The sequence below is a fragment of the Macaca mulatta genome, chromosome 14, assembly GCF_049350105.2.
Source record: "Macaca mulatta isolate MMU2019108-1 chromosome 14, T2T-MMU8v2.0, whole genome shotgun sequence".
NCBI classification, from domain to species: Eukaryota; Metazoa; Chordata; class Mammalia; order Primates; family Cercopithecidae; genus Macaca; species Macaca mulatta.
In genome coordinates, this window is record NC_133419.1 from 96,621,923 (window position 1) to 96,648,912 (window position 26,990).

The 26,990-nt window shown below is 36.8% G+C and overlaps 2 protein-coding genes across 14 annotated transcripts in view; one reads left to right on the top strand and one right to left on the bottom strand.

Annotated features, from left to right (window-relative positions):
* Window positions 1-26,116, top strand: part of CEP57 (centrosomal protein 57) — a 44,550-nt gene extending 18,434 nt beyond the window's left edge. For 3 of the 6 annotated variants that reach the window (XM_077964224.1, XM_015115501.3, XM_077964226.1), the window contains 10 exons: window positions 5,263-5,442; window positions 5,821-5,942; window positions 9,760-9,876; window positions 10,811-10,888; window positions 13,840-13,947; window positions 14,467-14,544; window positions 19,136-19,374; window positions 20,556-20,700; window positions 22,384-22,625; window positions 24,006-26,116. In XM_077964224.1, the coding sequence (XP_077820350.1) occupies window positions 5,263-5,442; window positions 5,821-5,942; window positions 9,760-9,876; window positions 10,811-10,888; window positions 13,840-13,947; window positions 14,467-14,544; window positions 19,136-19,374; window positions 20,556-20,700; window positions 22,384-22,614 (1,298 nt within the window). In that variant the 3' untranslated portion in view covers window positions 22,615-22,625; window positions 24,006-26,116. Of the gene's footprint in view, window positions 1-5,262; window positions 5,443-5,820; window positions 5,943-9,759; window positions 9,877-10,810; window positions 10,889-13,839; window positions 13,948-14,466; window positions 14,545-19,135; window positions 19,375-20,555; window positions 20,701-22,383; window positions 23,589-24,005 lie in introns of those variants that run through there. The other 3 variants (XM_015115503.3, XM_077964225.1, XM_015115504.3) reach the window with 3 other exon arrangements.
* Window positions 24,221-26,990, bottom strand: part of MTMR2 (myotubularin related protein 2) — an 87,229-nt gene continuing 84,459 nt past the window's right edge. For 7 of the 8 annotated variants that reach the window (XM_015115456.3, XM_015115458.3, XM_077960456.1 and 4 more), the window contains one exon: window positions 25,433-26,749. In XM_015115456.3, the coding sequence (XP_014970942.1) occupies window positions 26,588-26,749 (162 nt within the window). In that variant the 3' untranslated portion in view covers window positions 25,433-26,587. 8 annotated transcript variants of the gene reach the window in all.

Below are 26,990 nucleotides of genomic sequence, written 5' to 3' on the forward strand. Positions count from 1 at the left end.
TTTAGAGAAAAAAGAGTAAAAAGAAATGAACAAAACCTCCAAGAAACATGGGACTATGTGAAAAAACCAAAGCTACCTCTTGATTGGTGTACCTGAAAGTGACGGGGAGAATGGAACCAAGTTGGAAAACACTCTTCAGGATGTTATCCAGGAGGACTTCCCCAATCTAGCAAGGCAGGCCAACATTCTAATTCAGGAAATACAGAGAACGCCACAGAGATACTTCTCGAGAAGAGCAACTCCAAGACACATAATTGTCAGATTCACCAAAGTTCAAATGAAGGAAAAAATATTAAGGGCAGCCAGAGAGAAAGATGAGGTTACCCACAAAGGGAAGCCCATCAGCCTAACAGCGGATCTCTCTGCAGAAATTCTATAAGCCAGAAGACAGTGGGGACCAATATTCAACATTGTTAAAGAGAAGAATTTTCAATCCAGAATTTCATGTCCAGCCAAACTAAGTGTCATAAGTTAAGGAAGGAGAAATAAAATCCTTTACAGACAAGGGAATGCTGAGAGATTTTGTCACCACCAGGCCTGCCTTAAAAGAGCTCCTGAAGGAAGCCCTAAACATGGAAAGGAACAACCAGTACCAGCCACTGCAAAAACATGCCAAATTGTAAAGACCATTGGTGCTAGGAAGAAACTGCAGCAACTAATGAGCAAAATAACCAGCTAACACCATAATGACAGGATCAGACTTACACATAACAATATTAACCTTAAATGCAAGTGGGCTAAATGCTCCAATTAAAAGATACAGACTGGCAAATTGGATAAAGAGTCAAGACCCATCAGTGTGCTGTATTCAGGAGACCCATCTCATGTGCAGAGACACACATAGGCTCAAAATAAAGGGATGGAGGAAGATCTACCAAGAAAATGGAAAACAAAAAAAAGAGGGGTTGCAACCCTAGTCTCTGATAAAGCAGACTTTAAACCAGCAAAGATCAAAAGAGACAAGACGATTACACAATGGTAAAGGGATCAATTCAACAAGAAGAGTTAACTATCCAAAATATATATGTGCCAAATACAGGAGCACCCAGATTCATAAAGCAAGCCCTTAGAGACCTATAAAGAGACGTAGACTCCCACACAATAGTAATGGGAGCCTTTAACACCCTACTATCAACATTAGACACATCGAGACAAAGTTAACAAGGATATCCAGGACTTTACCTAAGCTCTGCTCGAAGTGGACCCAATAGACATCTACAGAACTGTCGACCCCAAATCAACAGAATATACATTCTTAGCACCACATCACACTTATTCCAAAATTGACCACATAGTTGGAAGTAAAGCACTCCTCAGCAAATGTAAAAGAACAGAAATTAAAACAAACTGTCTCTCAGATCACAGTGCCATCAAACTAGAACTCAGGATTAAGAAACTCACTCAAAACCACTCAACTACATGGAAATTGAAAAACCTGCTCCTGAATGAATACTGGGTAAATAACGAAATGAAGGCAGAAATAAAGATGTTCTTTGAAACCAGTGAGGACAAAGATACAACATACCAGAATCTCTGGGACACATTTAAAGCAGTGTGTAGAGGGAAATTTATAGCACTAAATAAATGCCCACAAGAGAAAGCAGGAAAGATCTAAAATTGACACCCTAACATCTCAATTAAAAGAACTAGAGAAACAAGAACAAACACATGCAAAAGCTAGCAGAAGGCAAGAAATCACTAAGATCAGAGCAGAACTGAAGGAGATAGAAACACAAAAAACCCTTCAAAAAATCAGTGAATCCAGGAGCTGGTTTTTTGAAAAGATCAACAAAATTGATAAGACTGCTAGCAAGACTAATAAAGAAGAAAAGAGAGAAGAATCAAATAGACACAATAAAAAAATGACAAAGGGGATATCACCACCAATCCCACAGAGATGCAAACTACCATCAGAGAACACTATAAACACCTCTACCCAAATAAACTAGAAAATCTAGAAGAAATGGGTAAATTCATAGACACATGCACCCTCCTAAGACTAAACCAGGAAGAAGTTGAATCCCTGAATAGACCAATAACAGGCTCTGAAATCGAGGCAATAATTAATAGTCAACCAACCAAAAAAAGTCCAGGACCAGATGGATTCACAGCTGAATTCTACCAGAGGCACAAAGAGGAGCTGGTACCATTCCTTCTGAAACAATTCCAATGAATAGAAAAAGAGAGAATCCTCCCTAACTCATTTTATGAGACCCACATCATCATGATACCAAAGCCTGGCAGAGACAACAGAAAAAGATAATTTTAGACCAATATCCCTGATGAACATCAACGCAAAAATCCTCAGTAAAATACTGGCAAACCAAATCCAGTAGCACATCAAAAAGCTTATCCACCATGATCAAGTTGACTTTATCCATGGGATGCAAGGCTGGTTCAACATAGGCAAATCAATAAACGTAATGCATCATATAAACAGAACCGAAGACAAAAACCACATGATTATCTCAATAGATGCAGAAAAGGCCTTCGACAAAATTCAACAGCCCTTCATGCTAAAAACTCTCAATAAACTAGGTATTGATGGGGTGTATCTCGAAATAATAAGAGCTATTTATGACAGACCGACGGCCAATATCATACTGAATGGGCAGAAACTGGAAGCATTGCCTTTGAAAACTGGCACAAGGCAGGGTTGTCCTCTCTCACCATTCCTATTCAGCATAGTGTTGGAAGTTCTGGCCAGGGCAGTCAGGCAGGAGAAAGAAATAAAGGGTATTCAGTTAGGAAAAGAGGAAGTCAAATTGTCCCTGTTTGCAGATGAAATGATTGTGTATTTAGAAAACCCCATCTCAGCCCAAAATTTCCTTAAGCTGATGAGCAACTTCAGCAAACTCTCAGGATACAAAATCAGTGTGCAAAAATCAGAAGCATTCCTCTACACCAATAACAGCCAAATCATGAATGAACTGGCATTCACAATTGCTTCAAAGAGAATGAAATACCTAGGAATCCAACTTAAAACGGATGTGAAGGACCCCTTCAAAGAGAACTACAAGCCACTGCTCAATGAAATAAAAGAGGACACAAACAAATGGAAGAACATTCCATGCTCATGGATAGGAAGAATCAGTATTGTGAAAATGGCCATAGTGCCCAAGGTAATTTATAGATTCAGTGGCATCCCTGTTAAGCTACTGATGACTTTCTTCACAGAATTGGAAAAAACTACTTTAAAGTTCATACAGAACCAAAAAAGAGCCCGCATTGCCAAGACAATTCTAAGCCATTAAAGTGATCATTAAAAAGTCAGGAAACAACAGGTCCTGGAGAGGATGTGGAGAAATAGGAATACTTTTACACTGTTGGTGGGACCGTAAACTAGTTCAACCATTGTGGAAGACAGTGTGGCGATTCCTCAAGGATCTAGAACTAGGAATACCATTTGACCCAGCCATCCCATTACTGGGTATATTCCCAAAGGATTATAAATCATGCTGCTATAAAGACACATGCACACGTATGTTTATTGCAGCACTATTCACAATAGCAAAGACTTGGAACCAACCCAAATGTCCATCAATGATAGACTGGATTAAGAAAATGTGGCACATATATACCATGGAATACTATGCAGCCATAAAAAAGGATGAGTTCATGTCCTTTGTAGGGACATGGATGAAGCTGGAAACCATGATTCTAAACAAACTATCACAAGGACAGAAAACCAGACACTGCACATTCTCACTCATAGGTGGGAATTGAACAATGAGAACACGTGGACACAGGGTGGGGAACATTACACACCAGGGCCTGTCGTGGGGTGGGGGTTGGGGGGAGGGATGGCATTAGGAGATACACCTAATGTAAATGATGAGTTAATGGATGCAGCACACCAGCATGGCACATGTATGCATATGTAACAAACCTGCACGTGGTGCACATGTACCTTAGTACTTAAAGTATTAAAAAAAAAAAAAAGCCATGATGGGAAAGAATGTTAGGTATACCTCTGTGAAAAATCCAAACATTTGTACATCAGAACTAGAATTAAAGGCAGATAATAAAATGAAGAAAACTTTTTCCCGTACAAAAACAGGCAAAGGAAATTCATGAAAGGGAGAAAATGGGCCAATAACGTATACGAAAAGATACTATAATGGAAATGGAAAATAGCTAGAAGTAGCATATTTTTCTCATTAGAATGGCTATGAATGTTCTTTGAGCCAGTAGTTGAACTTTTTAGTTTTTAATTATTGATCATTAGAAAATCTTTTAAGACAGATTGCATGAGGAAATTTTCACGATTTAATAATGCTAATGTGAAAAAACCTACATACATTTTGTCTCAATTTATTTTACACATACAGAAAAAAATTTAAAGAACCAAATGACAGTCATTATCTCTGTGTAATAGGATTATTGGTTATTTTTCAGCGTGTTTTTTCTCAATCTACATTTACTGCAGTCAACATAATTTATAATCAGAAACTTGAAGGGGAGTTTAGAAAGTACTTAAAATGCAGATTTTAAAAATAGTATTTATTTGCACTCGACTGTAACTCTACAGTTGGATTTTATATGTGCTTCTATTAATAAAATGTATTAAGTATTAGTTACTAGTTACTAATATATTTACTAATAATTTTAATTAATAAGTAATATATTAATAAGACAGTAATGTACTTTAGGACTGTTATGTGAACTTTGTATGATGGCTAAATTTTTTACCACTTTTATTTAAAAGTCTTTGCAATTTTTTTACCATAGTAATGGGGCTTTTACTTGAACTCATTTCAAACACTCATTGTCTTTTTTTTTTTTTCTGAGACACAATCTCACGCTGTTGCCCAGACTGGAGTGCAGTGGTGCAATCTCAGCTTACTGCAACCTCCACCCCTCCCCTGGGTTCAAGCGATTCTCCTGCCTCAGCCTCTCAAGTAGCTGGCATTACAGGTGCCCGCCATTACGCCCGCCTAATCTTTGTGTTTTTAGTAGAGACAGGGTTTCACCATGTTAGACTGCTCTCAAAATCCTGACCTCAGTTGATCCACCCACCTCAGCCTCCCAGAGTGCTAGGATTACAGGTGTGAGCCACCGCACCTGGCCCACTCAGTGTCTTTAAATTGATTTCTTAAAAAACAAACATGAGATAATTAACATTTTATTGTTCCCAAAGAATGATCCTCCACTGGACTCACCCATCAATTTTATCTTTTATTTAGATGAGTTTATTCTTTCTTAATATACTTTCTCCACATATGCTGTTATAGCATCCACGTTTGTGTTTGTATTTGGCAGCCATATTTTCTGCTCTTAAGAATCTTCAAGATAAGATTCGACGCTTGGAACTTGAGAGGATTCAGGCAGAAGAAAGTGTGAAAACCTTGTCTAGAGAAACAATTGAATATAAGAAAGTACTGGATGAACAGATACAAGAAAGGGAGAATTCAAAGAATGAGGAATCAAAGCACAATCAAGGTTTGTTTATGAAGAAAATTAAATTCTATCAAAATAAGTGTTGTGCAGTATTAAGTATTCTAAAAGAAATACTACATTAGTGTTTTGTAGTGGTATCTTCAAGTACTACAAAACTGCATTGTATTCAGGTGCATTTTGAGGAGCAAATTATCAAAATGCATTATCAGGAGCTGTTATCATACATGGTATTTATTTAGTGAATGCAAGGCCAGTTTTACTAGCATGTAGAAAGAGAATGATTTTGGTAATCTGAAAAGGTTTCTAGGTCTGTGGAAGGTGTTTTTATTGTATACACGGTAGATTCAAGTCCTGTTAACAGCTTGTTAAAACTATTTTATGGGTGAGTTGATATCTGTTTTTCTTATGTATTCTTTTTAGAACTGACATCTCAGTTGTTAGCTGCAGAAAATAAATGCAATCTATTAGAAAAACAATTGGAATACATGCGAAATATGATAAAGCATGCAGAAATGGAGAGGACATCTGTGTTAGAGAAACAAGTAAGTAAAGCACCTCACAGATTGATACTCAGGAACAGTTAGTTACGGGGAAATCTAATTAAATAAAGATTTTTTTTTCTTTTGGTGAGGACTAATGGTGCTGTTATAGCCCAGGACTGAAATTTCTTGGCATCAGTTATGAAATCGAAAAATGTGATTGGCTTTTTTTGTTGTTATTATTGTATTTGGTAGAGTTTAACTTAAATAGTAAAAATACAGTTGTGAGATGTTTTAAAGTTATGTTAGCTTCTTTGAGTCTACATTATAAAAAGTGTAAATAACCATATAACTCTATATCTCTGAAATTTGTTTAATCACTCAAGTGAGATAGTAGATTACTTTGTAAAACTCTTCAGAATTGTTATTTAGCATAACATTTTTGTGCTTTCTTACACCAGAGCTCTTCATATTTAGGTAACCCGCACATTTGTGACAAGATATCGCAACATCAGTCTCAAATATATTGATTGATCAATTGATCGGAAATAGGGTCTCACTCTGTCACCCAGGCTGGAGTGTAGTGGCATGATCTCGGTTCACTGCAACCTCTATCTCCTAGGCTCAGGTGATTCTCATGCCTCATCCTCCCGAGTAGCTGGGATTACCGGCACGTGCCACGATGCCCAGCTAACTTTTTGGTGTGTGTATTTATGTGTAGATGGGGTTTCGCTATGTTGGCCAGGCTGGTCTCAAACTCCTGGCCTCAAGTGATCAGGCCGCCTCGGCCTCCCAAAGTTCCGGGGTTACGGGGATGAGCCACTGTCCCTGGCCTTGTGTATATTTTTTAGAACTTATTCCTTTTTCTGTTATGAATCTGGAGTTTACATTCATTATCAGTGCTACAGTTTGTGGAGATCTTAACTCTATTATGCAAAATTTGAATGTTTATATGCTTAACATTATGCTAGATGCTCTGCAGTGTAAAAAAAGAAATACTAGGCAGTTGTCCCTCAGTATCCATGAGTGAATTGGTTCTGAGACCCCTGTGGATAGTAAAATCCATGGATGCTCAAGTGTCCTATAAAATGGTGTGGTATTTGCATATAACCTACACCCAATCTCATATACTATAAATTATCTCTAGATTACTTATAATACCTAATACAATGTAAATGTTATGTAAATAGTTGCTATACTATATTTGGAGAATAATATCAAGAATAAGAATAAGAATCTGTATATGTTTAGTACAGACTCAACCATCCTTTTTTGTTTTTTCTTGTATATTTTCAATCCACAGTTGATCGAATCCATGGATGCAAAACACAGATACAGAGGGCTTACCATATATGCTTTCTACCCTCAATCAGCTTTCAGTTCTCGTTGGAGAGAATTAGACTTAAATATTTGAGCAATCATACAACAATATTTGAGAAAATGTCTCAGTAATTAATTCTTGTGTGCAGTAGGTCTCTTCACTATGTTATTGCGTTTATTTCAGTGGTTATATGTTTTCATTTTCATTTGGATCTTTTTCCATCCACTTAGTTTTGTTCTTTTAATGTATTGTAACTCTGTGGTTTTTATACCTTCATCTCTTTGAACACTATGAATCTCAATTTTTAAAAATTATTTGATGTTTTCAAAGTGTTAATCTTGTTTGGTTTTATCTATTGATTTTCCCTTATGGTATCTTGTTTTTTTTAATGGGAACTTAATAAAGAAAAGTTAAATGGTGGTCTCATTTTTTCATTTATTGTGGTAATTCCACAATAAAATCCTCAGTTGTGTGGGCAGCCTTATGGGCCCATTGTGAATTTGCCTTTGGTTAGGCTTGATGGTTTTCACTGGTTCTGGCTGGGCAGGGTGGCTCGCACCTGTAATCCCAGCACTTAGGAGGCCAAGGCAGACAGATCACATGAGTGCACGAGTTCAAGACCAGCCAGGCCAACAGAGTGAGACCAAGTCTCTACAAACAATAAATAAAATCACTGGTTCTGATTCAGATTTATGTTACTATATTGGCTTGATATTGTTGATCATTGTGAATTATACATTGCCTAAAGTTTTATATTCCTGCACATTCTATGTATCCTGGCTCCAATATTGCCTTGTGTGATATTGACTTCAGTATCCTTTCATTGCTTTTGAGTTCCTTTCTCTTTTTTTTTGTATCTGAAGATTTTCCTTTCTTGCTTTCAAAATTGCTGTGTAATTGTATTAGTTCATTCTCACGCTGCTATAAAGAGCAACCAAGACTGGGTAATTTATAAAAGAAAGAGATTTAATTGACTCATAGTTCTGTATGTCTGGTGGGGGCTTCGGGAAACTTAACAATTATGGTGGAAGGGGAAGCATACATGTCCTTCTTCACATTGGTGGCAAGAGAAGGAAGTGCAGAGCAAAGCAGGGGAGATCCCGTATGAAACCATCAGATCTCGTGAGAATTCACTATCACTGGAACAGCATGGGGAACCACCACAATGATCTAATCACCTCCCATGAGATCTCTCCCCCAAAATGTGGGGATTACAATTTGGATTACAATTCAAGATGAGATTTGGTTGAAGACACAGAGCTAGACCACATCAATAATCATATATTATTATTATGTCTGCTGTGTTTGTCTAACATTTCTGTGGATGGGCTGGAGAAGGGTCAGTTTAGTAAGACAACTTTAAGATGTTTTGACTAATATATATCTCAGAGACAACTATTAGGCATATGTAATAGATGTCAGGAGCTGTTAATATCCACTAAGATGTGGCTAGAAGGGAATTAGTTCACACAAATTCCTAAATTATTGCTTTATATTAATTTGTCACATTCAAATTTCTATTAATATGGTACCTATTGTTATAGCCCTATTTTGAAGACACAGTTTACAAGTTCAGGCACTTTTCACCAATAATAGACCTTGAGTTAGTATATTTGAAATTATCCTAGTGTAGTGGTTTATAGGTGGATTACTTGAGGTCAGGGGTTTGAGAGCAGCCTGGCCAACATGGTGAAACCCTGTCTCTACTAAAAATACATAAATTAGCCGGGTGTGGTGGCAGGCACCTATAGTCCCAGCTACTCAGGAGGCTGAGGCAGGAGAATTACTTGAAACCCGGAGGCAGAGGTTGCAGTGAGCTGACATCATGCCACTGCGCTCCAACCTTGGTGACAGAGCAATACCCCGTCTCAAAAAAAAAAAAAAGTCTATATAGGAGGCAGTCTTTATAAATCTTTGACTCTAAACTTCAAAAAAAAAAAAAAAAAGTTTAGGGCCGGGTAAGGTGGCTCACACCTGTAATTTCAGCACTTTGGGAGGCGGAGGCAAGCTGATCACAAGGTCAGGAGAGCGAGACCATCCTGGCTAACACGGTGAAACCCTGCCTCTACTAAAATACAAAAAATAGCTGGGTGTGGTGGTGGGTGCCTGTAGTCCCAGCTACTCGGGAGACTGAGGCAGGAGAATGGCGTGAACCCGGGATGCGGAGCTTGCAGTGAGCCGAGATCATGCCACTGCACTCCAGCCTGGGCTGCAGAGCGAGACTCCGTCTCAAAAAAAAAAAAAAAGTTTAAAAGGATATTATACATAGAATTCAAAGGAAATATAAAAAGATAGATGCCAAAACCGTAATTTTTATCCTAATTAAGAGATTAACTACTTAACAGGACCAAACTAAAAGTATTTGTCTGTGTGTGAAGCCTGTATGTCCAATAAATCCCTGCTATCCCAGAGCATAAAGATATTGTCACTGTATAAAACTACATATTAGATAAATAGCTATAAGCCAAGGCAACTGAGGTAAGAATAGTATCCACTGTTAAGTGTTTTTCTCTTTTTTGATTGTCAAATTATCAAGCTGTATTGAATATTGTTTTTCAGGTTTCTCTAGAAAGAGAACGACAACATGATCTAACACATGTTCAGAGCCAACTTGAAAAATTGGATCTACTTGAACAGGAGTATAACAAACTTACCACAATGCAGGCCCTTGCAGAAGTCAGTGCATGTGTCTTTTTATTGTTAACATATATCAGGGTTTTTTTTTTTTTTAAGGTTAATTATTTTGTATCACTGGATATTTATAGCATTAAAAATGATCTTATAATGAAGAAATATATTGGAGTTTTAAAAAGAAAAAATAATTTTGGAGAGAGTGTTCACATTTTACAATCTTGGTGGGCATTTTTTTTTTTTTTTTTTTTTTTTTTTTGAGACGGAGTCTCGCTCTGCCGCCCAGGCTGGAGTGCAGTGGCCGGATCTCAGCTCACTGCAAGCTCCGCCTCCCGGGTTCCCGCCATTCTCCTGCCTCAGCCTCCCGAGTAGCTGGGACTACAGGCGCCGCCACCTCGCCCGGCTAGTTTTTTTGTATTTTTTTAATAGAGACGGGGTTTCACCGTGTTAGCCAGGATGGTCTCGATCTCCTGACCTCGTGATCCGCCCGTCTCGGCCTCCCAAAGTGCTGGGATTACAGGCTTGAGCCACCGCCCCCGGCGGTGGGCATTTTTTTAAATTAAAATATTTGTTAAAAAAGTAAATGTTTTTGAGTATCCTTAAAGCTTGCATCACTTGGTTTAAGTTGCTCTCTGAGCTAATTTTAGTTTTAATTATTTCATTTGGGAGATATTTAATACCGCTGAAAATAAAGTTCCAAATTTAGCCTCCATATCCCTATTTACATTCATGCAGTGCTATGTTCTTTGGCCATAGATTTTACCTGTAATTTTATCCACCTACCTCACAGATGATAAATAATTGAACACAATAGAAGAGCATCATGGGTGCCATCCAGCTCACAGCCTCCATTACTACAGTGATCTAACCACCTTATATTGAGTAGGATAAAATTTACATGTTCCAATGCTGCTATATTAAAATTTTACAGACACTTAAGATTTTTCACCCTTATCCCTTTGGATATTTTTATCACTAGAAAAAAATGCAAGAGTTGGAAGCAAAACTCCATGAAGAAGAACAGGAAAGGAAACGCATGCAAGCTAAGGCAGCTGAGGTAAGTTAAAATGTGAGAAAGTGGGCTCTTCATATTTCTTACCGCTTTTTATATACAAGTAAACAATTATATTTGGTTATCTTACATTATTTATATTTTAGAATAGTGCAGCATATAAATTTTCAGATACAGGTTAATGTGGAAAATTATGAACAAGTATTTTTATAGACAGCAAAATTTGTACAGTTTTTTAGCATGTTTGTAATTGTGGAGTTTCAGTCAGCATTTTAAAAAATGACAGACTAGATAATATCAGAGACTATACACATAAGAAGGTATGTAACCATGTAAAACTTCTTATGGCCACTATCAGAAATATTTAAAAGCTCTTTCAGTGTCCTTAAAACCTCTTTCAGTGTCCTACTTATAGGTACTTCTCTTCTTTGGTGACCTCAAGATGCCAGGACAGAAGTTGAGGTAGTGGGCTGCCCCAGTAGCTAATGACCCAGAGCAGTTAACAGAAGCCACCACATGAGGAAAATGAGCTCTCCTCTCTCCTAGTTTTGGATTTTATCCCATGCAGTGGCCACCAGATAGAATAGGTGAGGCAGTGTGGATTCACAAAAGCATTGAGTTTATATGTACCAACCAGAAATGCGTTTCCAGGAGATACATAGCAAGACTACTGAAGTAAGTCTGACTTATAGACTCAGTAAAATAAAATGTTCATGTTTTTAACTGAAGACACTCTCCTTATGAGCTTATTTGCTCAAATTCCTCCCAGATACTCCCCTGCCCCTTCCAGGGTCTTTTATTTTTATGACATATGCATGTATCTTTTTTTGGATGAACGCAAGAATCAGGTCTTGATTCCAAAGGGTAGAGCCTCTGCAGTTCAATCTGTGACCGAATGCCTACAGTGTCTTGGGCTCACATCATATATATGATTACAGGAATATAAAAGTTATCTTTGTTACCTTGTTTATTCTAGTGCGTCTCTAAATTTATTGACTTAATTTATTTTCTATTAAATCAGATACAGTTCTTTCTCAAACATTTACCTTCTGATCAATTTGTAGACTGTTGTTGTTTTTCCTCAGTGTGCTTTCTGAGTTACATAGCCACATGGCTTAATTTTTGACCAACAAATTTTCTTTGCCCATTTTCTCTTTAGGGTTGGCCACTTCACTGTGTTTCCATTCCCATATTTGTAACAAACTTGTGGGTTGTGCTTTATATGCATTGTGGTGTTGAGTACATTATATATGAAATACAAAATTTAGTAAGTTCCTTAGTTAATGAATTTTTAAAATAATTTATGGTACTTCTGTTTTCTCCTTAATTTAGCAGGCAACACATAGGGACCAAATTAGTTGTTGCTGGTAATATGTTACCAGTAAATATTTTGAGTTGTTGGTGAACATTATTGTACTGAAAGAACAATGAGGGATAGATACATGGTTCCAAGTCTAGTGTTGGGCAAGTTATGTAACTATTCAGAGCCTGGATTTTTTCCATTGTTAAATAGTGGTCTGCTGAGGTCAGGAGTTTGAGACCAGCCTGACCAACATGGTGAAACCCTGTCTACTAAAAATACAAAATTGGCCGGGCGTGGTGGTGCATGCCTGTAATCCTAGCAACTTGGGAGGCTGAGGCAGGAGGATCGCTTGAACCTGGGAGGTGGAAGTTGCAGTGAGTTGAGATCACACCATTGCACTCCATCCTGGGCAACAAGAGCAAACTGTCTCAAAAAAAAAAAAAATGTTCTGCATTTTGCATCTTCTTGGTGTTGGGGTGATCAAATGAGAATAAAAAATAATGAAAGTGCTTTAAAATGTTTGAAAACTAGCACAGAAATAAGATAGCTGCTGGGAAGAATAAATAAACTGGAAGTTAAAATACTCAAAATAATGTTCTTGTATACTGTTTACACTCATAGGCATCATAAGTCTTCTAGAGTAGTAATTTCCTGTTCATTGAATTATATCTAGTCAATTTACTGTGTATAAAGCAATGTTAGATGTGTTGGGAGTGTATAGATGCTTCCTGTATTCCTTTGTCACAGAATAGATTTTTTTACCCCAAAGCTGCACTCATGTGGGAAGTAATAGTGATAATCTCAATATCTGTTTTTATGGAATCCACTGGTCCTGAATATATGTTTTAGCTCCATTATAATTTCCTGGGGAACTTTTAAAATACTTTAAAATATGAATTTCCCCAATCTGGAAGAGCCAAAATCATGAGGTCTAGACAGCCACCTGGCAATCCAAATTGTCCTCATAAACTGCAGACAGTTTTGGTACATATAGGCAGATTTGAAACAACCACTATTCTGGACAGGTTTTTTTTGTTTTTGTTTTTGTTTGTTTGTTTGTTTGTTTAAAGGAAAGTTGAAAGTTGGCTTAGTGAAAAGAGCAGTCCTTTTTTGAAATTCTTAGTAAGTGCTTGTGGAATTTCTACCATGAAGACAGGATATTTTTAAATTAGTATACTTACTAAGCTTCTAGAGAAAAGGACTTGGTAACATTTGCCTGATAGCTTCCAGTGTTTTTTGTTTTTTGGTATTTTTTTGGACATAAGTTTTCAATTCCTTTTTCTTGTATAGTAAGTGCATGGCTTTTTAGAAGGGGAAGAAATGTATTCTGCTCTTTGGCTGTTTTGTGTCTGGTAATGTAGTAGATGCCATTTTTGAAAAGAGAATGTATTGAAGCAATGGTTTGGGGTTAGATACATTGCCTTTAACTCATTAGATAGAATTTATGGAGTAGCTACAAATACTGAAGGTAATGTGTTCCACACTGAAGAAAGGACAGATTATAACAAAGAAGGTCAAGATAAAATGAGAGACTGGTATTTATTTAAAATATTTGACAATCATTGATAGATTGGTTCAAGACATACTTTACACAGCTATAATATGTTTTTCAGTTAGATACTACTATTGGCTTTTACAGGCTTTCATCGGTTTTATTCCTACAGCATTAACTTTAGGCTCTCATTTTTCCTAGTTGCAGACTGGTCTAGAAACAAATAGACTTACTTTTGAAGATAAGGCAACTCCACGTGTTCCCAGTGCAAGAAGAATTAAAAAAAAGAAGTCAAAACCACCAGAAAAGGTGTGAAGACAGAACCAAATCAGGCAAAATGCTGATTACTTGGTATAGTTTATGTCAAAACACCCATAAACTGTATGGTGTACTACAACCTTGAGAGAGTAAATCTTTCATTCTCTATTTCTTCATTCAGAAGGTGGAGATAAGTAATACTTCTAAATTTTTATCCTGATAGTGAGAAAATATATAAGGATTTTGGAACTGCAGAACACCATACAAAATTAGCATTATTATTAGTACTGCATTATCTTGTGCTCTTACAATGTTTTGTGTATATGTATACTGATTTTCTACTTAGAATGTAACTGTTGTTTTATCAAGTGCTTTTTTTCCCCCAGCCTTTACAAGGCTAGGATACGTGCTAACAAGTACTATTAGGAGCTGGCTCGTGATCATAATGCCAGCTATAGATAAGGCAAGTAGTAGCCCAATAGTTAACTGAAGTTTCAAGTTAGTCATGTATAGTCAGTTTTTATTATCATGTGAATAAAATAAAATTGTTTTCCTCTTCTTTTCATTCAGAAAAGTTCTAGGAACTATTTTGGTGCACAACCACATTATAGATTATGCTTGGGAGATATGCCATTTGTAGCTGGGAAGGTGAGTTGGTCAAACTCTGGATTCTTTTTGTACAGTGTTGATCCTTGAATTAAGTCCCTGCATCTGCAAGTATGTCTGTAAATGGAATGAACATTTTTCTGTCCCTGTACCAGTGTGGATCACAGTGATGTGAAAATGAGATGGGGGGAGGTTTTTTGGGATTGGGGAAGCAAGGAAGAGATGGGGAGGATACCTTAAAGTAGATAAAGTATATGTGGAAAGGAAGTGGTAAAAGCAGAGACCCTAAATTGAAGAAGGTGTCGTTTCAGATAGGGGTCAAGGAAATAAGAAATAATATGTTTGTAGCATTGGATTTTTAGTATCAATCCTGTTGAGTTATATTTAGATACAGGTAGATATTTGAATAAGCATATAGCACTACTTGCCCTCACATCCAGATCTAGGACTAATTCTCCAAGAAGCAGTCATACGTACACTTGAATCTTAAGTTTCTTTAGCACTTGAATGTAAAGCTGTATCGTCATATATCAACAAGTACTGAGTGAAGTGCCTAAAACTGTGCTAGTTGACACTACTTTATAAGCTGTGTTGCTGGTGGTTTTATGTTTCGATTCCAACTAGATTGTCATTCTAGCATCTTGGGAAGTAAATGTTCTTTTGAATTTTATATTTGTTTATATTTATTTATTTTAAACCCCCAGTAAATGTGGAGTGAAATCATGGGGAATATAATACGTTAGTGGTGACAAGCATTTGAAAAAGGTACAGTTGACCCTTGAACAACATGAGTCTGAACTCTGTGTGGGTCTACTTTACAGGCAGATTTTTTTTTCAGTAAGTATCTCGGAAAATTTTTTGGAGATTTCTGGCAATTTGAAAAAACTTGCAAACTGTATCTTAGAAATATCAGAAGCTAAGAAAAAGTTGGTATGTCATGGATGCATAAAATTGACTATGTCAATACGAGTGCGTTTTATTACTACCTTAAAATGTACACGTCTGTTTTTTTAATTTATCAAAAACGATTTGCACACAGACTACATGGCACCATTCACAGTACAGATAAATGTAAATAGATAAAGATGCAGTATTAAATCATAACTGTATAAAATTAACTGTAGTATATACTATGCAACTGATAATTTTGTAGCCACCTCTGTTGTCATTGTGATGAGCTCAAGGGTTGGGAGTATTCACTTGAAATGCTGTGTGATGCTAATCATCTTCAAATGAGCAGTTCATCTCTCCAGCAAATTGTGTGTCACAGTAGAAAGTGTTCTCTAGCAGTTTCGTATTTACCATCATGTTTAGCACAATACAGTAAATACTTTGAATAATACCATAGGACCCATGTCAAGTGCTACTAATGATGGTGGAAGTGCTCCCAAGACGCAGACAAAAGTCATGCTTCTGCTGACCAAGAGGCAGCAGATGAGTCCTAAGATGCCATTAAGAAAATCATTGAGGAGAACCAGGCTTTTAATGCAGACAAAAGTACCCTATTCTGGAAAAACATGATGCCATGAAGGATATTTATAAGTAAGGAAGAGAAGTCAGCACCAGGATTTAAGGAAAGAGGAGACAGGCTAAATCTACTGTTTCGTGAAAACACAATCAGATTTACAATCAGGATTGCCCTTGTCTATAAAGCTGCTAATTCCTTACTGAGCCTTCAAGGGGAAATATACCCAACTGCCAGTCTTTGGGTTTACGACAAGAATGCCCCGTTGAGAACCCTTTTTCTAAACTGGATTTAGAAAAAGAATTGATCCATCAATGCTTTGTCCCTGAAGTCAGGAAGTAATTTGCCAGTAAGAGACTGCCTTTTAAAGTCTTTTTAATACTAGGCATTGCCCCTAGTTACCCAGGAACATGAAAGTTCAACACCAAAGGCATGGAAGTAGTCTACTTGCCCCTAAACACAAGGTGTCTAATTCAGCCTTTAGATCAGGGAGCATAAGGACCTCTAAGGCACATTACATACACTGTAAAAAGAGTTCGTAATGCTGTGGAAGAGAACTTCAGAGAGAACATTATGAAAGTCTGGAAGGATTACACAGTTGAAGATGATGTCATCATTTTTATAGAAAAAGTCATGAAAGCCATCAAGCCTGAAGTAATAAATTCCTGTTGGAGAAAACTCTCCAGATGATATGCATGATTTCACAGGATTTGTGACAGAGCCAATCATGAAAGAGATTGTAGATATGGCAAAAAAAAAAAAGAAGGCTGGAGGTGAAGGATTTCAGGATACAAATCTTGGAGAAATTCAAGAGTCAGTAGACACCATGACAGAGGAATTAACAACTGGGATGGATACAAGTGCTTTCAAACCAGTGCCGCAAGATGAGGAAGACAACGTGGAAGTAATGTCAGAAAACACATTGACACTAGACAGTCTGGCAGAAGGGTTCTAATTATTCAAGACTGCCTTTCACTTTTTTTTTTTTTTTTTTTTTTTTTTTTTTGAGATGGAGTCTCGCTCTGTCACCCAGGCTGGAGTGCAATGGTTCCATCTCGGCTCACTGCAGCCTCTGTCTCCTGGGTTCAAGCAATTCTCCCACCTCAGCCTCTCAAATACCTGGGACAACAGGCATGCGCCACCATGCCTGGCTAATTTTTGTATTTTTTTAGTAGAGACAGGGTTTCTCCATGTTGGCCAGGCTGGTCTCAAAATCAGACCTCAGGTGATCCACCCGTCTCAGCCTCCCAAAGTGCTGGGATTATAGGCATGAGCACTGTGCCCAACCTGCTTTTGACTTTTATGACATAGACCCTTCTATGATACATCACTGAAACTAAAGCAAATGGTGGAAGAATAATTGGTATCATATAGAAACATTTTTAGAGAAATGAAAAAGCAGAAAAGCCAAGACAAATTATAGTATATTTCTGTAAAGTTACACAGAATGTGTTAGCCTCTCCTGCCTCCCCCTCCACCCTCTCCACCCCTTCTGCCTCTGCCACTGCTGAGACAGCAAGACCAACCCCATTCTTCTGCCTACTCAACAGTGAATAATGGGGATGAAGGCCTGTATGGTGAGCCAGTTAATGAATAGTAGATATACTTTCTCTTCCTTAGGATTTTCTTAATATTTTCTTCTAACTTTACTTTTAGAATATAGTTTATACATAAAACATAATATAAATGCTTCCAGTCAATAGCGGGCTATTGGTTACATTTTAGGGCAAAGTTTTATTATAGTTCTCAGCTGCATAAGTGGAAGCTGAATGATCAGAACACATGGACACATAGTGGGGAACAACATGCCCTGGAGCCTGTTTGGTGGGGGAGTTGGTCAACGGGGAGGGAGAGTATCAGGAAGAGTACCCAATGGATGCTGGGGTTCATACCTAGGTGATGGGTTGATCTGTGCAGCACACCACCATGGCACACATTTACCTGTGTAACAGATCTGTGCGTGTACCCCAGAACTTAAAAGTTGAAGGAAAATAAAGTTTCATTATGGCAGAGTTTTGACTGCATGGGTGGTCGGTGCCCCTAACCCCTCCATTGTTCAAGGGTCAAGTGCATATTAATATAATCAGAAAAATAACAGGAACAAGAGAATTTTTTAAATTATTGCATACTGAAAGTGTACTTATAGGTAATTAGTATAATAAATATATATTACAAGTTACGAGCAAAATAGTGGTTACATCGATTGATTTTTGAATAGTGGACCAGCCTTGCATTGATGTAATAAACTCCCACTTGGATGTGATATATAATACTGCTGTATTCAATTTGCTAGCTAACAATGGGAACTAAGATAAGAAGGAAAGCATATGTTTACCTTAGCATGGTGGTTCCGAATCTGGCTAATCAAAATCAACTGGAGGACTTGAAAACAAATTTCCAAACTCTAACTCTGCAGTGAGTTTGGAGTGCTGCCTAGGAACCTGCATTTGAAATATGCTATCTAATGATATTTATGGAGCCAAGTAAGCCCAGCCATCTATTTATAAAATGGAATAGTACATTGAGATTGTTGGTTTAGTGTTTAAAACAAAAACAAAATATTTTTGAGAAGTCTATCAGGTTTTTCTTACACATGTGATAGACATGTATTTAGTGCTTCCTATTATTCCAGGATAGAGAAATGAACAAGTCTCTACCACCTGGATGTACACTGTTTAATAGGTGAAATCGATATGTAAAAGCAATTAAAATATATTATGATAAATGATATGAGAGATATGTAAAAAGTGTTATAGGTGATCTGAGAATGGACTGATTACCTGGCAGTTTTAAGGAAGCCTTTAAAAATAATATATTTGAACTGGGTTTTAAAGAATGATAAAAATGTTGCTAACACACCAAAAAATGTCATCTGCAAATATGGTTTGTTCACAAAATGGAGAAAAGTGGAGGATGATAGGACATGAGGCTAGGAAATGTAGGTTGCAGCTCAATGATGTAGGGCCTTATTTTCCATTCTGAAACATTATAGTTAGTGGATTTATATCAGAGGATTTCAAATAGAAGAACATCATGATCAGAATAATTTTAGGATGTATATACTGTACTTTGAAGGGTGAAGAGTTCTTTTTACCTAGGCTTAGGGAATAGAAAGTGGTGTAGAGAATATAACTTCAGTTACTTCTTTCATCATTTTTCTTCCTTTAGTCCACAAGTCCTAGCCATGCCGTGGTAGCCAATGTTCAGCTTGTCTTGCATCTGATGAAGCAACACAGTAAAGCTTTGTGCAATGATCGAGTCATCAACAGTATTCCTTTGGCAAAGCAAGTATCTTCACGAGGTGGTAAAAGTAAGAAGTTGTCAGTAACATCTCCCTCCAACGGTATTAATGAGGAGCTGGCAGAAGTCTTACAGACTTTACAGGATGAATTTGGGCAAATGAGCTTGTGAGTTTTTTGTTGTTTGTTTTTTAATTCAATTTAGTTTTAAAACCTCAGTTTTTAAAAACTTGTTGACTTTATTATTCTTACTTTCTTTGTTGAGCAAGTATGGCTGAGCACAATCCTTAACACCAACCAAGTTACTGGGACTTTAACAAATACAACTAATAAGGGTAAAATCTCTCTCTTACTGTTAAATGTTTTGAAGACCAAGGTTTATATTTAAGTTTTATTTCTTTGAGAACTTATGATATACAGTCATGCATCACTGAATGACAGAGATGTGCTCTGAGAAATATATCATTAGGCGATTTTTTTTTCCTTATGCCCGTAGGAGTGTGCTAATCTTATAGCCTATTGCTCCTAGGCTACAAACCTATACAGCATGTTACTCTACTACTAAATACTATAAGCAGTTGTAACACAATGGTAAGTATTTGTGTATATAAACATACCTAGATACAGTAAAAATATGATATTAAAGTCTTATGGGATCACTGTTGTATATGTGGTCTGTTGTGTACTGCATCATTATCTGGTGCCTGACATTATATTCATTTTAGCTAAACTTAATTGATAAGTTAGGACATGAGTGTCTGAAGAACAAAATTCATCTCTAGACTTTCCTTTACATATACAGTATTCTTTTGGGGAAAATATGAATATAAAGATTTAACCTTGAAATTAAGAACTCTTCCATTTCCCTCCAGTGCCTTTCTTGAACTTTTAAATTCATATTTTCAATTAAAAATTTCTTGATCTAGTCTGGGCACGGTGGCTCACGCCTATAATCCCAGCACTTTGGGAGGCCGAGGCGGGTGATCATGAGGTCAGGAGATTGAGACCATCCTGGCTAACATGGTGAAACCCCATCTGTACTAAAAATACAAAAAAATTGGCCGGGCATAGTGGTGGGCACCTGTAGTCCCAGCTACTCAGGAGGCTGAGGCAGGAGAATGGCATGAACCTGGGAAGCGGAGCTTGCTGTGAGCCGAGATTATGCCACTGCACTCCAGCCTGGGCGACAGAGTGAGACTCCATCTCAAAAAAAAATTTCTTGCTCTATTCAAAAAATGGAGTCATTTTTTAAATACATGGGGCAGTAACCCCATAATGAGCAAGGTATAATAGACCTAGCCATGAAACATAGAAAACTTAACCACGTTCTACTTCTGCTTTGTATATAGTGATCACCAGCAGCTTGCAAAACTTATCCAGGAGTCACCAACTGTTGAACTGAAAGACAAGTTAGAGTGTGAATTGGAGGCATTAGTGGGAAGGATGGAAGCAAAAGCCAACCAAATAACTAAAGTTCGAAAATACCAAGCCCAGGTAACTCAGTTTTCCTTCACTCAAGTTTCTAATGATTAAGAAAAAAAATACACTTTAATTCAAATATTAAATTATGACACTAAGTGTATCATAGATAAATATCTACAGGAGATACTTCTTTACTGAAGACATTTGTTCATTAAGAATTGGTAAGTAGATTAGGAAAGAAGACACTATTTTAGACACTTAGCATATTCATCTAAGATAATCTTTCAAATACTGAATGTATTTAATATTCTTTATGAATAAGCTTTAACTTCTTTGATGAATTTAAATAGTTCTGAGTTTATCCAAGTAAGTTTTTTTTAAAAAGCACCTGGAAAATTCTGTTTCCAAAGGAATAAGTCAAACATTAAATATGTGAAATATATTTATGTTACTAATCATTTTATATCAGCCAACAATGTAGTATCTACTAGATGCAGTGGTGACGTCACATTCAAGGGTTTTCATCCAGAGAGAAACATGATTCAGGTATTTAAGAGATTACTATAGTGACTAGGGGTAGGGTGATGGGATCAAGGCAGAGAGGCTGAGAGATCAGCTATAGACATATCAGTGGTGGTCAGCAAGACAGTAGTTGGGTTTGGGCAGAGGTAAACAGATTTGAGGTGTATTTTGGAAGTAAAAAAAAATATTGGGGTTATTTGCTGCTGGGTATCATGTAGAAGGAGAGGGAGTTAGGCAGGATGGTGATTCCACTGACTGAAATGGAGAAGGCTGAGAAGTTCAGAGAGTAGAACAGGTTTGTTGGCTGTTGATTGGTAGCCATATGATAGACCCAGTGCCAAGTGCTTTGAGTATATCATCTAATTTTCACAAATGGCTTATGAAGTGGGTATATTCTCATAGATGAGGATGCTAGGCCACATTTTCTGGGAAGTATGCATATATCCTCAGCGAAATTAAATAACTTGCCCAAGTATCAGCTCACTGGGAAATGGCAGAGCTGGGATGAAACTAGCCTTTTCAACTCTAAAACTTGGGATGTTTTTTCAAAGTTCATGTATGAAAAATATAAGCAAATTATTCCTGTAGGAGTAAGGAGTAATGGTTTAATTTGTTGCTTATACTAATTAAACTTATTCTAATGGAACACCAACAAGCCAGCATCAGTTTGGCTAAAGTAAAAATAAAGCTCCCCTGGTTTAAATTATTCTAAAATAATGGAACAAAAATGAAATTCTTTTCATAGTATTAATACATTACCAATTACATCTGTTCATCCATCTGGAAATTGCTTCTTTGCCTCCTCAGACTAGTTTCTAGAATGCCTTTCTCCTCTTCTCCCATTTGTGAAAATCCTTCCCGTTCTTTTCTGTGTGTCTGATTTTGCCGCCTCCATGAGTTTCCTTCAACTCCCCTTGTTTCTCACTCGCCCTGTTCTGTACTTTGGCAATATTGCCTTAATTTAGGACAACCAGAATTTGTTTACTCAGGTTTACTTGTTTGTATATTGTTATATATATTTAAGCATATATTCATTTATATTAATATTTAAGTGTTAAATGACTAGTGCAGTAGGTTTTGAAGTCTTTTTAAAAAAGCCTAGAATGTATTATTTGAGTTTCAGTTAGCATGAGAGTTAACCAAAAAAAGGTACTCTTTTGTACTTTTTGTTGTCAGAACAAAATATTTTCATTAAATTCTCCTTTTCCTTCCTGCCTTGGTTATTTGGTATAGCTGGAGAAACAGAAGTTAGAGAAGCAGAAGAAGGAATTAAAAGCTACCAAAAAGACTCTTGATGAAGAAGGAAACAGCAGCAGCCGTTCTGGAATCACAGGGACCACAAATAAGAAAGATTTTACCAAACTCAGACCTGGAGAAAAAGGCAGAAAAAATCTTCAGTTATTGAAGGACATGCAAACCATACAGAATTCACTACAAAGCAGTAGTTTGTGTTGGGATTACTGACTCATAACCAGGTCAGAAATTTTATTCAGATAATCTGTACCTCATCAATCAGATGATGACAATTTACTTCCCAGATCTCATACTCACTTATGTTGGAATTAATTAATAGCAGGTGTTAAGGGACCCAGGCTTCATTACACAGGCTTTTCATGTATGCAGGATGACTCAGTGTTAAAACATTTAAATGGAAACCAGGGGGGTTTTAAAGCCTGAGAAACCACACATAATCTTGTTTTGTTGAGATGAGTTTGCTGTACTGATATATTGCACTTTGTAAACAGATTACCAGTTTTTTACTTGTGGGTGTGATTTTTTAAAAATAGTTCTTTATATTTAAAACTAGGTTTACATTTTCAAAATATGAGACTATGCCATAGGCAGTGCTTGCTTGAAAAGTCTCATTTTTAAATCTCCCTGGCATGAAGTGCCCACTTCCCCTTTCCAAAGCAACCATTAAACATACTTTGTTTCTACTATTGGTGGAGTTTTCCTATATTTAAATATATATATATATTTCAGAGGATTTTTATTTTGCTTTTTGGCATTTCAGACTTTGATCAGTATTAAGTGCACTTGTATTGCTTTTTAATCTGTTAATTTTTTTAAAGACTCAAGCAGTCATTTTGAGTTATATCTGTAAAAATTATAAAAGGATTTTTGAAAGTATAAACAAATTGTCAGTGGAATGAGATTTTGGAATAAAGTGAGAATGGGAGAAGGGATATGTTGTGAGCATATACCTTCACAGTTCTTAACACCTGTTTTGTAATCATGATATTCAGTCAAGGCATTATGGTTTTTAATCTTGAAACTTAGAGAACCCTTTGAATATTTGCTTTTACTGGTGTACAGTATGAGTGGAATATGAACTGTACACATAATTGTTATGTTGCTATAAATCATAATTTCAACTAGATCAAGACATGTTAACCTTTTATAAATGTAAAGTCAATAAAGCACCTTTTTAAAAGAAACACTGAAACTTTCCTTAACAGCCTGTAAAAGGCTTTGTGATAAACTCTCAAAAAATGCATTTCTAAATAGGACATCAATGTATTGATGAAGAGAAAAAACTAGTACTTAGTTGCTATATTCATGCTTACATAGAAAGAGAGCCCAAGAATATTAGATTTCCTCATGATACAAGATACTACAGTAACAGCCTTTAATTTAGGATCCTGAAGTAGATTTTGGGGTATTTGTGGCTTGTAAACTTGTGCTTGTGTGTCCAGTTTTCTAATGAGTAGGTTTGTAGCTTGATCGAATTAATAACTGTGAGCCCATAGACACAAGAGAAGTGAGAAACAGTGCACTGGTGACATGATAAATATATGTGTCAACCACCATTTCAGCTATTAAAAACTGCTGTTATCTCCTTGTTTGAATTTCAGGTCATTAAATTGTATAACCATCATTTGAATTGTAGTGGCTCTGAGTCCTAATTAGGAGAAGGGTGATTGAATGATGCTAAATCCCACCCCATTTCTCAACTAGGATTCAAACTGAACTACTCCAGCTTTTTGTACTCTCAGGTGAGAAGTGAAAAAATACTGTTTCAGTTTTCTTATCTGCAAGTTTACAGTAGAGGAATGTGTCATCCATCCACTTATGTTGTAACACAGCTTTATTGCAGTTCATTTCAAATAAGGTATGCTTACAGACTTGTGGTAGACAGGTGAATTGTTCATTCCAATATAATGTGGTGAATTGCAGTGGTAGTAGCCATATACACAGGGCTATGGGGGCACAGAGGAAGGTGGGGATGTCAGAGAAGGCAGTCGTGAATCAGATAACTTCCCAGAGGAAGAGGTGATGCCTAAACGCTAGAAAAGAGGAATTAGTCACAAGGGAGAACAGTTGTTCCAGGTGCACAAGATAGACTGAACAAAAGTGGGGAAGCAGGAATCTGCAGATTACGAGGCAGTTTTGAACAGAAGAGTAGCACTGGTACATAACAGTTGAGGTATGCAGAGACTAGGTCGAAGGAGGCTAAGGAGCTTCAACTTAATCATACTGGTCTCTAAATTTTGTAACCCTAATCAAAAAGGGAAAAAATTACACCTGTACAACCAACAGACATATAAAGTTATGAAACATATAACTGTCAATTCAAATATTTAAAAGTTTTGCTTGTGTAAATATATAAAAAGTGCTAGTATTCCTCCTCCCTCCCTTCCACACACACCAGTGGTATATCTTAAATGCTCAAGTGCATGTACTCCATATTGGAGACTTCTGCAGAAGGTGAGGGGAACCACTGGAAGGTTCTCAGCAGAGAAGTGGTAGGGTTGCACTTAGATTCCCCTGGCTTTTGATTGGAATTTGAAGTGGATGCAAGTATATTAAGACTAGAAGCTTTAAATTCTTGATCTCTTCAGCCATTCTACATTCTTTTATGTGGTATCAGGCCAAGATAATCAAAGTTTAAATGAGGAAAATGGCAGATGCATTTGTGAAATACTTGGAGTAGAAAGCTTAATGTTTAACACCAATTTGCTAGCCACTTAAATGCCCTGTTAAAAAGCTTGTATTTCACACAATTACCAAAGAAATCATTTTGGTACTAATTTTGCTAAATTGGATATACTAATAGAAACTATAGTTCCTCATTGCAAGACCAAGAGGGAGGCTAAGGTTCAGACTCCCTGTATAGTGAATTAGTGAGTGGAAAAACACTGTATATTTTGTTTGATTTGGGTGTTGGTTAAGGGAAAATGGGTACAAATTGAACATTTTCATGTGGGGTGCATATTCCTTCAATAATTTCCAAATATTTCTGGGAAAAAAAAAGAAAAGGCAACTTTGGACAAGAACAAAGTTTAAAAGTCAGTTGGAATTTCTTTTAATTAAAAGACCAAGGGACAAGAAGCTCCTTTATTACAGTACATTACATATGGCTCTTATATAGAATAAAAGTCAAATGTTTCTACCAGCACCAGACTCTTACTTGTAGCAGGTGAGCAGTGAAGCAAGATTTCTTTTACTGGCTTTGAGATTGTAATACATCTTTTACATGCAGTGTGTTCTTTGGTAGTGGAAATTATAGAATTTGAAAAGGGAAAAATGTAAAATTTGAGCATAGTACTTCTCACTATAAGCTATTTATACAGACTTCAGAAAAATGTCAATCCTAGTAAGATTTTTAAATACTTCTTAAAAACTTGCCAATTAGCTTCTGTGTGTTCAGACACACAAAACAAGTGAATAATTAGTTTTTAAAATATCTCCCATGATGTTTCTGGTAATTGGGCTAATCTGAAGGGCATGGAATTCTTTGAACTCCTGTATGGATACTTTCTGCCCTTCATCTTCCCCAAGCACATCTATAAGGCCTCCCATTTTGGCTCAACTTGCTAATATGTCTTAAGTATGTAAACAATGACAGCAATAATTTTCAACTACTACTATGCCATAATATCTTCAACACTTTGCCTTTTACTATACGAAGAATATGGAAGTTGAAAAGTGATCAAGGTAAATCAATTACTGAAAAAAAGAAAAACCTAGAATGGAGAAAGGGATATCAAATGATTTTGATCTGTCATGACATCAAGGCCCCAATATATGTGATGCCACAGAATTTCAGTTTTGGTTGGAAAACTGATATTCCTCTGCACAGTGAGCACAGAGCATATTTCTAAAATGGTTTTAATATTACCAGATGCCAAAAATTTGTAACAGCATTTGCCTTTTAATAGAAACTTGTTCCCATTGTGGATCCAGGATTGAAGTATTTTAATATCCTTGGATACTTAAAAGATTAGTATCATAATCATGTAATTACATATGGAGTTATTTCACTTAAGCCACCTGCACTGCTACAGTTCTAAACTCATCCTAGAGAGATTTAAAATAAATAAAGTGACTGAACTTTCTCTCATAGATGGGTTCTAAATTCGGAAGACTTTCTACTCATAGAGCTGCCAGTGTAATCAAGAGTGTATAGCAATGATGCCCCTGATCTTACAGTCCTTTATACAACAGTTTGGACAGGAGTGACACACTGTGCAGGAGAGCTGGCTCTTTCTGAGGATGAGGTTGATCGGTTAGAAATCTCTCTCTGTAGTTCCTCTACTTTTTTCTGAAGCTCTGCTCGTTTAGCAAGAAGTTCTTTGTATCTGTTGTGAATAGGTTCCTGCAACAGCAAAACATAAAATATTCAACTAGGAAATCCTGACCAAAGAGTCAAATCATTCCCTAAATGTTGCAGTGTATGTTCTTTCAGCTGTTGGAACCAGTGGCACCTTTCCAACCCATCAGTGAAGTTAAATATAGGGACTATGGACACCGCTCATCTTTCCACTGGCTTTCCCAGTGCCCCTGAGTATTTCCAGAGAATAACCTGCTGTGTAGGTGCTCCTGAAACTGGTACTTTT